Source organism: Eubalaena glacialis, chromosome 9, assembly GCF_028564815.1.
Source record: "Eubalaena glacialis isolate mEubGla1 chromosome 9, mEubGla1.1.hap2.+ XY, whole genome shotgun sequence".
Classification (NCBI taxonomy): Eukaryota; Metazoa; Chordata; class Mammalia; order Artiodactyla; family Balaenidae; genus Eubalaena; species Eubalaena glacialis.
Genome location: NC_083724.1, coordinates 66,314,168 through 66,331,605, shown reverse-complemented (window position 1 = coordinate 66,331,605; position 17,438 = coordinate 66,314,168). Strand labels below are relative to the sequence as shown.

At 34.1% G+C, this 17,438-nt stretch overlaps 1 protein-coding gene across 6 annotated transcripts in view; it reads right to left on the bottom strand.

Annotated features, from left to right (window-relative positions):
* Positions 1 to 17,438, bottom strand: part of CCDC171 (coiled-coil domain containing 171) — a 355,460-nt gene that overhangs the window by 246,203 nt on the left and 91,819 nt on the right. For all 6 annotated transcript variants that reach the window (XM_061199072.1, XM_061199071.1, XM_061199076.1 and 3 more), the window contains one exon: positions 12,214 to 12,352. In XM_061199072.1, the coding sequence (XP_061055055.1) occupies positions 12,214 to 12,352 (139 nt within the window). The remainder of the gene's footprint in view (positions 1 to 12,213; positions 12,353 to 17,438) is intronic.

Genomic DNA, 17,438 nt, shown 5'->3' with positions numbered 1-17,438 from the left:
AAACTTGCTACTGTCCATTTTCTAATTATAATCATGCTAATGAGTGTGAAGAGGCATCTCATTGTGGTTTTGATTTGCATATCCCTGATTAATGATTTTGAACATCTTTTAACATGCTTATTGGCCATTCGTATATATTCTTTGAAGAAATGTCCGCTTAAACTTTTAGCATATTTTTAATTGTTATTTCTCTATTATTAAGATGTGAGAGGCATTTATACATTCTGAATACAAGTTCTTTATCAGTCACTTGATTTGCAAAAATTTTTCTAGCACTTTGTGATTGTGTTTTCACTTTCTTTACAGTATCCTTTGAAGTACAGAAGTTTTAAATTTTGGTGAAGTCCATTGTATCTATTTTTTTGTCACTTGTGCTTTTGCTGTGGCTCCTAAAGAATCATTGCCTAAGAGTTTTGTAGTTTCAGCTATTCTATTTGGGCCTACGAACCATTTAACTTTTGTGTAGGGGTTCAAATTCATTCTCTAGCTTGTGGATACCCAGTTCTTTCAGCACGATTTGCTGAAAAATATTACTCTTTTAATATAATTAACTTGGCACCCTTTTCAAAAACAATTAAACATAATTGTAGGGGTTTATTTCGGTACTCTCAATTCTTTTCCATTGATCTATATGTCGACATTATGCCAATACCACACTGTCTTGATTACTATAGCCTTGTAGTAAGCTTTAAAATTGGGAAATGTTACTCCTCCAACTTTACTCTTCTTTTGCAAGATTATTTTGGCTATTCTGTCTCCTGTATTTCCATATGAATTTTACAATCAGCTTGTCAGTATCTCCAAAAAGCCAGCTGGGATTTTGATAGAGATTACAATGAATCTATACATCAGTTTGAGGAGTACTAATATCTTAACAAGTAATAATATTAGTTCTTATGATCCATGAACATATAATGTCTTTCCATTCACTTAGGTCTTGTTTAATTTTTTTAAGTGATGATTTCTAGTTTTCAGCATACAATTCTTGTATTTCTTTTGTTGTTACTCCTAAGTACTTTATTCCTTTTGACACTATCATAAATGAAATTGTTTCCTTTATTTCATCTTTGGATTGTTCATTGCTGGTGTATAGAAATACAATTGATTTTGGTATTGATCTTGCATTGTACCCTGCAACCTTGCTAAACTTATTTATTATTTCTAATAGTTGTGTGTGTGTGAATTCCTTATAATTTTAATATACAAGATTACATGATCGGCAAATAGATAGTTTACTTCTTCCTTTCCAAAATTAATGCATTTTATTTCTTTTTCTTGCCTTATTGCCCTGGCTGGAACCACCAGTACAATGTTGACTAAACACGGTGAGAGTATACATCCTTGTCTTGTTCCTGATCTTGGAAAGAAAGCAGTCTTTCACCATTAACTTTGATGTTGGCTCTAGGTTTTTCATAGATGCTCTTTCCCAAGTTGAGAAAGATCCTTTCTTCTCCTAGTTTGTTGAGCATCTTTATCATGAAAAATGTTGAATTTTATCAAATTTTTTCTCTGTCTATTGAGATGATCATTTGGTTTTTGTCATTCTATTAATAAACTGTATTAACTAGTTGATTTTCAGATGTTACACCAGTCTTACATTATGGGATAAATCCCACTTGATCATAGTGTAAAATCTTTTTTATAAATTGCTGGATTTGGTTTGCTAGCACATTGTTGAGGATTTTGGCATCTATACTCAAAAGGGATACTGGTCTGAGTTTTCTTTTCTTGCTATGTCTTTGGTTTGTTATCAGGGTAATAAAACTAACTTCACATAATGAGAGGGGAAGTGTTGCCTCCTCTTCTCTTTTTTGAAAGAATCTGTGAAGAATTGGTGTTAATTCTTCTTAAACATTTAGTAGAATTCACCAGTGAAGCCTTCTGGGCCTGGACTTTCCTTTAAGAAAAGTTTCTTGATTACTAAGTCAATCTCTTTATTTGTTATAGGTCTATCCAGATTTTCTATTTCTTCTTTACCAGTTTTGGTAGTTTGTGTCTTTCTACAAATCTGTCCATTTCATCTAAATTATCTAATTTGTTGGCATATAGTTGTTCACAGTATTCTCTTATAATTCTTTTATTCCTGTATAGTCGATAGTTGTGTCCCCTCTTTCATTCATGATTTTAATAATTTGAGTCTCCTCTCTTTTTCCCTTGGTCAGTCTAACTAAATGTTAATCAATTTAGTTATCTTTCCAAAGAATCAACTTTTGGTTTCATTGATTTCCTCTATTATTCCATATTATTATTTCTTTTGTTTCTGCTTTAGTCTTTATTGTTTCTTTTCTTCCACTTGCTTTGGGTTTAGTTTGCTCTTCTTTTTCTAGTTTCTTAAGGTGAAACGTTAGGTTATTAATTTGAGGATTTTTTTTTAATACAAGTGACTCCAGCTATAAATTTTCCTCTTAAGCACTGTGTTAGCTGCATCCTATAAGATTTGATATGTTGTTTCAGTTTTCACTCATCTTATTTCAAGTAAGGTCAGTCCCATTAAACAGAGCTGCAGAGCTCTTTCCCCTTACAGCCAGCCAGCCTATCCCCCTAGGCAGAACTCCTGTGCCACTGCATTGGAGTTGGGAGTGAGGACCCACTTTTCCAAAACAACAATCCTGCTCTCTAAGTGACCAAGTGCAACCCGTGGTGCTCTGGGGCAAGGGCAGTTGGCCCCAATATTCTTGGTCTGCCATGCCTGGGGTACAACTACTTCATTCCAAGTAAAGCTGGGTAGAGGAAGAGAGATCTGGACCTCTCAGCCCCGCTTGCCTGGAATAGAGTTGCTACAACACAGGGGTCTGACAGATGAGAAATTCCAGCAGTGTACCTCTCCTACAATGAAAGCATAGCCCCAGCCTTGGAGCTAGAGAGAGAGGAAGGGATCATCCTCTTGGCTGCAACAGCCCAGGGTAGAGGTTCTGTAACAAGGAGCAGGGGGTAGAAAAGGGGTTATGGAACCAGCCATCACTCAAATGCCACACTCTTGCTGTTCTTACTGAAATTTACTAGATTTTCTTATTTTCAATAGCTTGAGATACAATTTACATAATTCATCCATTTAAAGTACACAATTCAATGGTTTTTAGTACATTCATAGAGTTGCTCAACCATCACCACAATCAATTTTAGAACAATTTCATCACCCCAAAAAGAGATCCCATTCCCATTAGCAGTCACGCCCCATTTTCTCCCAATCCCTTCAGCCCTAGGCAACCCTAATCTACTTTCTATCTCTACAGATAGCCTACTCTAGACATTTCATATAAATTGAATTATAGATTATATGTCTGGCTTTTGTGTCTGGTTTCTTTCACCTAGTTTAATGTTTTCAAGGTTTATCCATTTTGAACTACTGATCAGTACTTTATTTCGTTTTATCCCTGAATAATATTCCATGTTATGTTTTTACCAACTTTTGTTCATCCATTCATCAGCTGATAGACATTTGGGTTGTTTCAATTTTTTTGCTGTTATCAAAAATGCTGCTATGAATATGTAGATGTATATTTTCATTTCTATTGGGTATATACCTAGGAGTACAATTACTAAGTCATATGGTAACTCCAATTTTAACATTTTGAGGAACTTCCAAACTATTTTCCAAAGTGGAGGCATCATTTTACATTCCCAGCATAAGTGTATGAGGATTCCAATTCTTTCACATCCTTGCCAATAATTGCTATTACATGTCTTTTTTATTACAGTCATCTTAGTGTATGTGATACAATATGTCATTATGGTTTTGATTTGCATTTTCCTGATGACTAGTGATACTGAGCAGCTTTTTATGTGTTTACTGGCCATTTATATATTTTCTATGGAGAAGTCTCTTTTCAGATCTTTTGTCCAGTTTTCGATTAGGTTGTCTTTCTATTGTTGAGTTATAGGAGTTCTTTCAGTTAAAACTCCTTTATCAGATATATGAGCTGCAAATATTTTCTCCCGTTCTATAAGTTGTCTTTTTACCTTTCTGATGGTGTTCTTTGAGGAACCAAGGTTTTTAATTTTGATGATTAGTAGATTTTCTTGAATGAAAGTTTCTCCTTTGCCCTTAGGACAATTTTCAGAGCTTTATATGGTTGGTTTTTTGTTTTGTTTTTTTTAATTTTTCACCAATTAAATTTTTTTTTGTTAGGTTCACCAAGCTCCTTACTCCATCATTTCAGAAGTTCTTCCCTACAATATATTTTAATGTCCTAAAGGTTTAGTATCCTAGGACTTCTTATTCAGCATTTTCCTAATATTATCATAGAAGTATATTTCCAGAGGAAATCCAGCATCATATTCACAAATTACATGCATATACACACACTCTATTATTTCAACACATATATTATCTTTAATGCTCACTGAAAATCCTGCACAGTAGATATTATTAGCACCATTTTACAATGAGCAAACAGATTCAGAGGGATAATATCACTAAAGGTCACACAACTATTATGAGATGGAGTTGTGATTAAAACCCAGATCAATCTGTCGCCAAAATATATGAAATATTATATATGAAATATGAAAATATATGAATATTATGAAATGCCAACTGAGGCTAAGTCCCCATCAATCTCAAGGAATAGAAATTTACATAAGTATAAATGTAGAATTCCAGAAAAATTGCATACTTGGAGTCAGCTTAATATAAAGGTTCAATTAAATTCCTAGTTCAACAATAATTCTTCTCTTTCAAGTGTAGGGTTCAATCCTGACTAAACAATGAGCTAAATATGTGAAATAAGTCAGACAGAAAAAGACAAATACCATATAATCTCACGTGTGGAATCTAAAAAACAAAACAAATAAACAAAACAAAATGAAAACAGACTCACAGATACAGAGAACAAATGGTGGTTGCCAGAGGGGAGATGGGGGAATGGGTGAAGTAGGTGAAGGGAATCAAGAGGTACAAACCTCCAGTTATAGAATAAATAAGTCACAGGGATGTATTATACACCATAAGGCATATCATCAATTATACCATAATAACTTTGTATGGGGACAGATGGTTACTAGATGACTTACCATGGTGATCACTTCATAATGTATTTAAATGTTGAATCACTATGTTGTATAACCTAACATAATATTGTACATCAGCTATATTTCAATTTTAAAAAGATGAACTAAAATTTCAATACCATTACAGTTTAAAACCAAATTTAATGTCAAATTAGCCAGGAAACACTGATTAGTGTAAAATTTTTCGAACAATAAAGAAAAGATCTGATGAATGACAGGCTTAAAAAGAATTAATTAACTATGCCTTAAAGTTGCTATTCTATTTATAATTAGTAGTATTATAATTTTCTACAGAGGTATCTGGGTCATAGTCTCATAATACAGCCAATACAAATTTTACTTACATCTAATAGGTTTATGAACCAGGTTATGACCAGAAAAACTGTCCTTTTCATTGTTTTTTACTGAAGTAGAGTTGATTTACAAAATTGTGTTAGTTTCAAGTGTACAGCAAAGTGTCCTTTTCTTTTTACAGTTGACAATTTTTTTCCTAATAAATTGTTTTTGTTTTAGAAATGAAGCTTCCATTCTTCATTCATATAGAGAAAACATTTGGGACTTTTTTTAAGTGTGGATTGCACTTATATTTAAATTTTGTTCTCAAAGCTGTTAGTTCTCTTAGTAGCCTTTTGATATGCAAGAAATTCTAGAATAAAAACAGAACCTACCAGCTAAATAAACAAAACTGCTGGGTCAAAAACAAACTGCAAAGCAAGATAAAATACTAAGTTTCTAATTTTTGATTAACATGCTTTATTGTGTGACATAAAGAGTAAGTTTAGGTTAAATGTTAAAATGCTGATTCAACAAATTCTGTAATTCTAAACATGCTCAGAAGTTTAAAAGACAAAATGGTAGGATAAAAGAACTCACTTCTTTTTGCTTTGGACATAATTCACATAAAGAGTTTATTACCCTAGGAATAAAAGTTCCTTACTGCTATGTTGGCTAATCAGATGATGTTCGGATGAACATTTATTGATCACTCACTCTTTAACCTTGGTTAAAGAACCAAGGACTACTTTATGGATGTCATGATGAATCTACAACCAGTGTAGAAAGGGGACTAAAAATATCAAAATATTCAAAGAAAGTTCAGAAGCATTTGTGACTGACAGACCTTAATGTATTATTAAAGAGGAGTCAAGGTTGGTTATAGAATATCTTTAACCAGAAAGAACAATGAGATGACAAAGAACTATGTAGTATTTCCACCTTGGTATACTATAAACACTGCTAAAGTAAATGAATTTCTGGCTTAATCTAACATGTCATTCTATCATCTTATCTTTCTTTGAGCCTATAAAAACTCATCCCTCACTTTTGCTAATCATGCATGAATATCATAAATGGATATGCATGTAAATAAAAATTTCTAACACAAACTCGTGAAGAAAACATTAAAAAGCATATGCAAACATTTATATCTAGAAATTAGCCAAATGAGCTCTGCTGATCTGCAATGGAAAAGTTGACTCAAACCATAAATAAGAATAAAAGCAATTAAGGGGAACTGTTAATAAGGTTAAAAATTATAGAAAAAACAAACAGGTAAAAAATAAATACCTTTACTTAGTCACTGGATTTGTTTAATGAAATTAGCATTTTAAAAGTAGGTTGAACTTTTGTAGCAGTGATACATAACACCTATAATTTCTGGACAGTTTTGAACTCACATAAGCTTTTAAATTAGTTTAAATGTATTTTAAGCCATTACAAAGGAATTCTGAAAAAAACAGAGGCGCATCAGAACCTGCAACCGACATCACATACTTATGCTCCACATCTCACCTTTTCATCTTATCTTCCACCCAGTTACCACATAGGCAGCCCATGTAAGGACTCCAGGAGAGCTTGCTCAGCTAAACTGAATTTGATCTGGTTAGCTTTCATAATCATCACCATCTGCAGCTTTTCCTTTGATCATATTGAAGATAACTAACCTCACTTACTTCTTCATAAAACAGTTTACTATTTTTTTCCCTCCTTGCTCACCTATGCTGCTTCCACGGATGTGAGCATTCTATGATCCCAATTGCTTATGGCATATGACGAACTGTCACCTTCCCTTACACAGCTTTACACTTAGTTTATTTTTCAGAAAATGCTACTGTCCAATCTCAATATAGGCCCTGACATATAAACATCTCTCTCTATCTCTATCTTTCTCTCTCTCTCTCCTTCTCTCTCTCTCTCACACACGCACACACACACACACATACACACAAACACAATACCATTTTATTTTTTCCCAGGTCAAAAATGAGATTTAAATTTTCAAAATTTAAGAATATATATATTAATAAATTTCAAAAAGCTTAATAAAAAAGCTTTATGCCCACATTATAAATTTAGGAAGCCAGTCATATAATACACATTTAAATACACAAATACAAACATACACACATTTGAGAAATACTATTTAATAGTATTAAATTTTTAAGGACCACTAAGAGAGACAGAAAGTGATGTTTATATTAGCAAAAACAATGCTCATATATAAATACTACTCCTATTATTGGTAAAAAGCAGGAATCAACAAATTTTTAGTAAAAATTCAGAATAGAATTTTTATTAGCCCACTAGTTTTGAATGCCTCCTGCAAAATCAGAAACATGTCCTTCTAAAGCAAACCTAACTGATCATTTGATGCAAAAATATTATCAAGAAACTTTTACTTTACCACAAAGCACAGCAATCAAAGCACTTGCCAAAATCCTATCTAATGCTAGCAATCATTATTATTATATAATCAGTCAAGCCCCCAAAGTATAGGGAAAAAACATACACTTGACCATTTTCAATCACAAGTTCTTTAGAGAATAAAATATTCTTTGAGCAAAACCTCATGAGAACTAGAATTCCCTTTTCAATATGTGGTCTCTCCTAGAGCTGTAACTAAATATTACTGAGTGGCAGAAAAACAAATCTCAAGAAATCATGGACTTAAAAAAATTTCATTGTGGAAAGCACAAAGCAAATCCTAATAATACCAATTTGAAAATGATAGCTCCCCTGCTTCAAGAGAAGCAGATATAAAAACTCACAGTAAAAAAAAAAAAAAAAAAACTCACAGTAATGACTAAAAGACCCAACTGGATCTATTGAACCTCTGATGGGCTTTAATAAGCATGATCACTAAGCAGCTTAAACTTGAAATTCGGTTTTAATTAGCAGTTGATTAAATCATTATTAAATTCATAGAATTTAAAATTAATAGTTCAACTTTAATCAAAACTTTTTAAAGTCAAATTCAATAGTGTATAACATGGAACATGAAACTAATTTTGTTAAATCCTTAGATGTCCTATGTTGAAATTCTATTAATTCTATGACATTAAAAATAATAATAATATACTACTCATTTGCTAATCATATCTTCTAAATCCACACCTTTAATAGGAGTATTTTCACAAATATAAAAGTACAATTAATGTTGGCTGGGTTTATATTCCTTAAATATCAACAAAAGACTCAACATAACCAGTTCGAACTTTTCCAAAATTATGCTCTATATTTTTATTCTCTCTCTTGAAACAGGGAAGCTATCACTTTGCAACTGGCTTATTGACACTTTGTATATCCTGACCTGGATGATCTCTATGGTTTCTTCCAGTTCTGAGAGGCTATGCGACCTTAGGTTATACAATTGCTATTTTTAAGTCTCAAAACTTCCTGAAGTCTTTGCATATATTAATAATACCTTGATCTCACTAGTAAACCTATAGAGGAAAGTGGCTTTAATTTTCTCTTACAATGCAACATAGAAAATAAAGACCAAGACTTGAATAATGGCCATGAATGTGACCTAAGCTAGAAAACAAGCGGTTACCTCAAAGGGAGAGGAAAATTACCTGTAGCTAACTTATGCTTCCCATCTATATTCTATAAAAGCTGAAACTATTATGTTCAATAGAAACATAACTGTAGGAAAGACACACTAGGGTACGTAGGATCATAGGATGTCATTAAAACAAAGTTTTATTTCCAAAAACAAAAGGTAAAAGCCTCTTCTTAAGGCATTTTCTCTTCAGTCAAAAACAATTATGAATTCAAAGCAAAAATAACAGACTGTGAGGATGCAGAACTAAAAAAAACTCCATTTTTTATGGTTTAAAATTTTTAATTTGACAGATACCTCTTTAGAGAGAAATTTATAAGATTCCCCTCCCAACTCAAAGGCCACTAACCTACAGAAAAAATAAAAGGAAATAAAGGAATATATACCCAAAAAATGATTTAAGAAAAGCTACAGATGAGTTTTTTAATAAAAAATAAAACACTGTACTATTTAAAGTAATAGTATTTTCATTAAATATTCTTTAAATTTCATATTATGGTTGGGTAAAGAGATAGAAAGCAACTGTTCTAAAAAGAATAAAACAGAACAAGTTAAAAGAGAAAGCTAATAATAAGGAAGGATAAAAAGAGGAGGACAAGAAAACAGAAAGATGGAAGAAAATAAGACATAAAGCTAGGGCTTTAAGAGAGATGAAAAAACAGAGAGGAACATATAAATAGTTAGGCTGAACCATGTAAACTGTAGATCACTTAGGCTGCAACCTGAATACGTTTCTGAACATCCCAATGGCTTTTCCACCAGTCAGAACAATAGTGCTTTATAGGCTGAGTGCCAATGGTCCAAACAAGCAAACGGTGGTTGCTAGTGAGCTACAACTCGCCTTATTTCAGACCATCCACCAAATTGTAAAAGTTAAAAAGTAAAAACCTGTTGGCACCAAGTAAATTATTTTTAATCACAAAGCGCCCTGAATTCAGTGGTGAATTCAGCCAGTCTTCTTTTATCTAGTCATTGGAGTGCTAGGAGACCAGAATCAGGAGGATTCACGCAAATTATATTGGTGACAATGTCTTCACCATTGCATTCTCAGTTATAACTCACTTTCCAAACTGTTTGATTACAGCAAGACCAAGACTCAGCTCAATGACTCTGATGTGTTTTTCTCCACCATGATTTACCCTCCTGAACCAGGAGTGAGAAGTGGGATAGCCCATGAAATTTAGGGTAGCACATAACAGTGAATAGGCACTACAGCATGCCACACAGAGAGCTCTAAGCTTTCTAAAATCCCACATCCAAAGAACTCAAACTACAAATTCAACCACAGTGCAAGCAATGATATCAATCCCTTTATCAGAACAAACTGGATATCCTGAGTTAAATGGAGACAGAGTTGAACATTAGAGGATATACAGACATTTGTTACGGGAAAAGAAGGAGCATTTCAGTCAATGTGGGTCAAAAATATGAACAACCAAAACAGAAGCAAGAAACTTAAGAAAATATATAATTTGTTTAGGAAGCCAAGAGTACTCTAATGTGGCTGAAGCAAGACAGACAGAGGGCCACCTGTCTGTATATAATATTGGGTCATTTGAAAATGATAAAGAATTTAAATGTTATCCCATCATTACTTTCTTTGTCATTGTTACCTTTCTAACTAGGCAGCATTGATTTGGCTACCACTTCTTAGTATAACCCTGAGTTTCCATCTTTTTTGGACAAGGAAAAAAATATTCATTTTCCTCAGTAACTAACATGGCTAAGAGTTGTGGAATATAATTGAAAGTGAAGTAGCCAAGTCTCTGGGTAAGGTATGTACGTGGAGAACAAGACAAAGAGGAAATAGGGTATTACTATAAACTTTGTGCCCTCCCTCTTGGGGTTCCGAGCAAACTGCAGAGTAGGAGTATGTGCATCGACCAAATAAATCCATCCAACAAATGTTTATTGAGGCAAGTACTACTGTGGAATCTTGGCATGTAAAATGAAGTTAGCCTCAATGCACTCTCAATCTCTTGGCAGAGATAATACACATCAGATTTTGGTGTTATGATAAAGATGCTAAACTAAGAACTAAGGAAACACAAAGTTGGGAGGGGGCAGAATTCTGACTTTAGGTGGATGAAAAAGTAGGAAAAGATGGAACCATAGAAAGCGTCACAGACTGCAAAATTTCAGAGCTGACCATCACAGGATAACATAGGAATTTGTTAAAAGAAGAGAATGAGCATTTCAGTCAATGTGGGTCAAAAAATGAACAGTCTGAACAAACGTAAGACACTGTGAAGATATATAATGTGTTTACGAAGCTGAGAGTACTTTAATGTGGCTGAAGCAAGATAAAGAGAGGGCAACGACAATAGAAGAAGCTGGAAAAGTTAACATAGAGCCACAAAGAAAAGGGCCTTAGATTACATGACAAGAAGCTGGACTTTATTCTGAAAGCAACAGGGAGACACTGATGGTTTTTTAATAAATGGAGGGTGACAAGAGCAGATCAATACTTTAGAAAGATAAATTTGGTGATGGTGTAAAGGCTCGATTATTGGGGAATGGAGACAGGGTGATCAGGTTCAAAATGATTATAAAAGGGAGTCTTTGGGGCTTCCCTGGTGGCGCACCACAACGAAGAGTAGTCCCCGCTCGCCACAACTAGAGAAAGCCCGTGCGCAGCAACGAAAACCCAACACAGCCAAAAATAAATTTAAAAAATAAAAATAGGGCTTCCCCGGTGGCGCAGTGGTTAAGAATCCACCTGCCAATGCAGGGAACACGGGTTCGAGCCCTGGTCCAGGAAGATCCCACATGCCGCGAAGCAACTAAGCCCGTGAGCCACAACTACTGAGCCCGCGTATCACAACCACTGAAGCCCGCGCGCCTAGAGCCCGTGTTCCCCAACAAGAGAAGCCACCGCAGTGAGAAGCCCACGAACCACAACGAAGAGTAGCCCCCGCTCGCCTCAACCAGAGAAAAGCCCACGCACAGCAACAAAGACCCAACACAGCCAAAAATAAAATAAATTTATTTAAAAAAAAGGGGGGGGTCTTTGAAATCATTAGATCTACCGATTATAAACCCTAACCCCACCTCCATCTAGGTAACATTGTTTTATGCACTTAAAAAAACAAAACAAAAACACCTGAATCAATTTTAAAACACTCTGTAATTCAGACTTTCCACTAATTCATTTAGTTTTCCCAATTATTCCAAAAAAGAGAGGTTTTATTATGTATAGCTTTGTTGTAAACAGCATCTCCAGTTTTGAAATTTTATATCAATGTCACTAAAATTACTTTCATACAATTATCTCATGGCATGTAGTGAGAAAAAAAAACCTGTTAAACATCAAATTTGACCCAATAAAGTAACTGCCATAGGGTTTTCTTTTTTATCCTTACCATTACAAGTTCTTCCTGTAATTCACTGCAACTTTTTTCATTATACTGGAGTCTCTTTGAAAGGTCTATAATTACTTTCTTCTGTTCCTCGATTTCTTCATTTAGTTTCTTGTTTTTGGAGAAATACTCTCTTTCTAATCTGAAAAGTTAAAGTGTGAGAGCAGGTTTTTCAAATATGCTTTTATCAGGTCCTATTATACAACTTTAACACAAGTGGCAGATGTATTATATATCATGGTTTCATGCCCAGAGGTTTTAAAGGTCACTTCTCATTTTTTCAAATAGAAAGAATTGTACATTCTTAAATGAAAGACTCTAAAGGAATAATAGCCCCACTTTTTGATAGCAGATATCTGTACTATACCCAAGGTTATAGGCAAAATAGATCTGGTTAGTGTTGATTCACCACTATTTATGATAAACAAACCCCACCCACCACAGTTCAATTAGCTCAGAGACTGCCTCAAAACAGAAAGCAGTCCTATCAAATGATTTTCAAATTAAAGTATAACATTAGAAATGACACAAATGTTTTACTCCTGAGTGTCCATGCAAGTGGAACTGGTGTGGTGACATGGAAAATCCAAAAGCAAGAATAATCAAAAATCATTCATATTCACTGTGAAAACATAAATTTCTTTTCAAAGGATTTGCTTGCCTATTTGAATTTTGCTCAGGCTAGCACTAAACTGTATTTACATTCTTGTTTGGACATAAGATGACAAGCAGTTCGGAAGTATTTTAGTTTAAATTTTGCTGTAGATAATACACCAAATGGATAATTTTAATTCAAATTAAAGTGTTGCCGCTATTTTTAACCTGATATCTTCCTGATAAATGTAGTAGATCTGTTTCCTATAACTTTTAAGCTGTAATATGAGAGATAGGGTGACTCAGTATAACTAAATCCACACTACACTCAGGCTATAATCAAATGAAGAGCTAATTTTTGAATAACACATGATCTTACTCTGAACAGTCAACATTTCTTTCTCTAGGAATGGAACAGAGACAATTCTAGTGCCAACCCTTTGGTATATTCTTCCTTGAATCAAGGATATTCCACGGCAGAGTGGGTAAAATTTAAACATGTATAGATTAGATAAGACATTGATATCAACTTCCCAGAAAGTAAAACTAAACAACAAAAATGGATCAAAGTAGAGAAAAGATAAGAAAATCAATCCAGGAATCCCAACATATAAATAACAGAAGTTCTAGAAACAGAAGGTAAAGAAAGTGGAAAGGGAGAAATCAGCAAAGTAATAATATAAGAGAATTTCCCAGAAACGAATTATTCAAATCTCTAAAATTGAAAGAGCTCAGTGAGTGCCCAGCATGAATGAAAAACTATCTATGCCAGGCCCATCATCATGAAATTTCAGAACAGTGGGAACAAAGAGAAGATTCCACATTGTGTTCATAGAGTACAGAAATACATATTATTAGTATTATTTTATCATGTGTTACAATGTAACACCAATAAACCATTTCTAGATATTTGCCTGTTTCCAGACTTGGTAACATATACACTCTATACAAGTTTCCAGAGGAAAACACGGGCCACATACAAAGATCATGAATCAAATGACTTCAGTCTTCTTGACACTAGAACTGAATAAACAGCCAGCTAAACTATGAAAAAGGGTAAAGATCAAGTAAAGACATTTTCAGAATGCAAGTTTTAAAATTTTTCCTCTGATGTATAATTTCTCAAGAAGCTACTTCACAAGGGAGTAAATCAAACAAGGAAGATGGGCACGAGATCAGTAAACAAGAGATCCAATATAAAAGAGAAGTAAAGGGAATGCCAACGATGATGGTGAAGAGAAGTCCTGGGATGACTGTGACAGGGAGCCTATAAAACAATTCATCCAGAAAGGAGGAGGTGGAGAGAACAGTCCAAGAGTGATACATCTTACAACAAACTCAAAATGATAGAATTTCTGAGGTATAGAAACATAATGAGAGATTTTCAATTTTGTTAGACAGTTTAAGAATAACTTAGTGATTGGTGCACACAAACTAATCCAACATAAAATGAGACAATTATTAACTACTCATTCATTTGATGATTCAGCAAATCTTTACTTTGCAGCTCTTGTGTACCAAGCACTAGTCTAGACTTTGGGAGATAGCGATGAACAAAACAAAGTTCCTCTCCACATACGAAGACAGACAATAAACAACAAATATAATAAAACGTTGTAGAGAGTAAAAATAAAGATGAGGGACCAAAAAAAATGTAGAAAAATACACCAAAATACAACCCTACTGAAAGGATGGGAGGAAGGAAGAAATAAGTGTGTGCCGTGTGGTAGAAATGTACAATGTAGATAAATAAGTTGAAGCCAATAGATAATATGTAGAGGTGGAAGTTGAAAAAGTGGCACAATATGCATGTTATTTAGAAATACAAAGTTAAATATCAGAAGAAACAGCTATAAGAATTAAAATTGGTTGCTTCAAAGGAGCAGAAACTGGTCGTAGAAAGCAATGGGGTACCAAAATGTGGTTTTTCATGAGCTTAAAAGCACTATTTTACTTTTTAGATTATGTACAAGTGCTAACTTTATTAAAATCAAATTTTAATTTAAAAAATTATTACTCAGCAAATATAAAATTAAATGCACCTGTTATTTGGTGCTATTTTATAAATAAAGTCCAAGTTGAGTCCACTGAAATGGGAAACATCCCTTGCTGTCAGTAATCTCATGCACAACCCAAAGAAGTTGGCTCCTATGCTTCTGACAACAGCCCCACCCAAGGGGAATGAGTAGGGCGGGAGTAAACTGAAGGTTCAAGGGAGCCCCAGTCTCTTTGAATACAATAGAGAAGAGTCAGGACTTGACAGATGGAGGATTTTAGGCAAGAAAGGAAAGGGAGAAGAAGGAAACTTGTAGTTAAGAGCCGTTCTTTCCTACTGGATTCCCATTTTGTTGTTGTTGTTATTGTTGTTTAAGAGTTCAGCTAAGAATTTGACAACAGTACAGCTGTTTTAACAAATAGCCATCTTCAGGCTATCTTTTACCAAGAATATAAACAATAGTAGTGCCACAAGTTATACTACTGGGTTGGCTAAAAAGTTCATTCAGTTTTTTCAGTAATTTGGCTCTAGTACACCTTAGTTGTCTTTAACTTCATTCAAAACAATTTTGTTAGACTGTATTGTGACAGCTGTCATATCAGCGTGCATTTAGAAGAAACTTATCAAATTTGGTGAATTTTTGTGTAGCCATTTGGATATTGAAGATGGAAGAAAAAAAGCAACATTTTTGGCATATTATGCTTTATTATTTCAAGACAGGTAAAAACGCAACTGAAACACACAAAAAAGATTTGCGCAGTGTACGGAGAAGGTGCTGTGACTGATCAAACGTGTCAAAAGTGGTTTGCGAAGTTTTGTGCTGGAGATTTCTCGCTGGATGATGCTCCACGGTCGGGTAGACCAGTTGAAGTTGATAGTGATCAAATCGAGACATTAATTGAGAACAATCAATGTTATACCACGCGGGAGACAGCCGACATACTCAAAATATCCTAATCAAGCATTGAAAATCATTTGCACCAGCTTGGTTATGTTAATCGCTGCGATGTTTGAGTTCCACATAAGTTAAGCGGAAAAAACCTTTATGACCGTCTTTCCGCACGCGATTCTCTACTGAAACGCAACAAAAACGTTCCGTTTTTAAAACAAATTGTGACGGGTGATGAAAAGTGTACAATAATGTGGAATGGAAGAGATCGTGGGGCAAGAAAAATGAACCACCACCAACCACACCAAATGCCAGTCTTCATCCAAAGAAGGTGATGTTGTGTATACGGTGGGATTGGAAGGGAGTGAAAACCAAACAATTAATTCCAACAAGTACTGCTCTCAATTAGACCAACTGAAAGTGGCACTCGACGAAAAGCATCCAGAATTAGTCAACAGAAAATACATAATCTTCCATCAGGATAACGCAAGACTGCATGTTTCTTTGATGACCAGGCAAAAACTGTTACAGCTTGGCTGGGAAGTTCTGATTCACCCGCCATATTCACCAGACATTGCACCTTCGGATTTCCATTGATTTCGGTCTTTACAAAATTCTCTTAATGGAAAAAATTTCAATTCCCTGGAAGACTGTAAAAGGCACCTGGAAAAGTTCTCTGCTCAAAAAGATAGAAAGTTTTGGGAAGATGGAATTATGAAGTTGCCTGAAAAATGGCAGAAGTTAGTGGAACAAAATGGTGAATACATTGTTCAATAAAGTTCTTGGTGAAAATAAAAAATGTGTCTTTTATTTTTACTTAAAAACCAAAGGAACTTTTTGGCCAACCCAGTACTTTTGTACTTCTTTTTATACTTTTGGTTGATGTATTTAGAAAAATAAAGAAGTCCCTAAATACTGAATGTAATAAAATAAATAAATTTAGATTGTCTGTTCAGTATCATATCCTTGACTAGCATTATTTTAAACTAAATTTAAACTTCAACTAGATTTAAGGATTATCAGGATCTTCTCCCTACCATTGCCCAACAATCAGTTACCACAGCTAATGAAGACCTGACATGTTGAAGGGAATTCCCTGGCGGTCCAGTGGTTAGGTCTCTGTGCTTTCACTGCCAAGGGCACAGGTTCGATCCCTGGTGGGGGAATTAAGATTCCACAAGCCGCACAGTGCAGCCAAAAATTAAAAAAGAAAAATTTCAAGTATAAAAAAAATTATTGAAAAATTTTAGTTTTATACTATAAGTTTTCAATGGAAAAAAAATTTATAACTAAGAAAATTTAATTAGAGGAATATAGAGAATATATATTCTTTCTAAAGTTATACATTATATGTATTCGTTAAAATAGCCTGTTGTTCAAATTCTTAGCTGAGTTCTTCAAAAGATATGTTTAATATATAATAATTTTATTTATTATATTATTATATGTAATATTTAATATATAATAATATATTAAAATATATACATATATGCCATCTAATATATATGTATACATATGTATATTCCATCTACGTATGTATACATATACATTCCATTGAAAATCGTTTCATGCAGGAATATTCATTGTTATGAAACTGTTGGCCAAAATTAAAACTCTAAAATACACACACAGCTTTTTCCTCCTGCCTTTTAGTGAGATCCTGCCTAGATCTACCTGGAAGGAAACAGAAGCTTAAAACCCTTAACCACCTGCAAGGTTCAGGCAGCATTTCCTCTATAACCTCGTTAT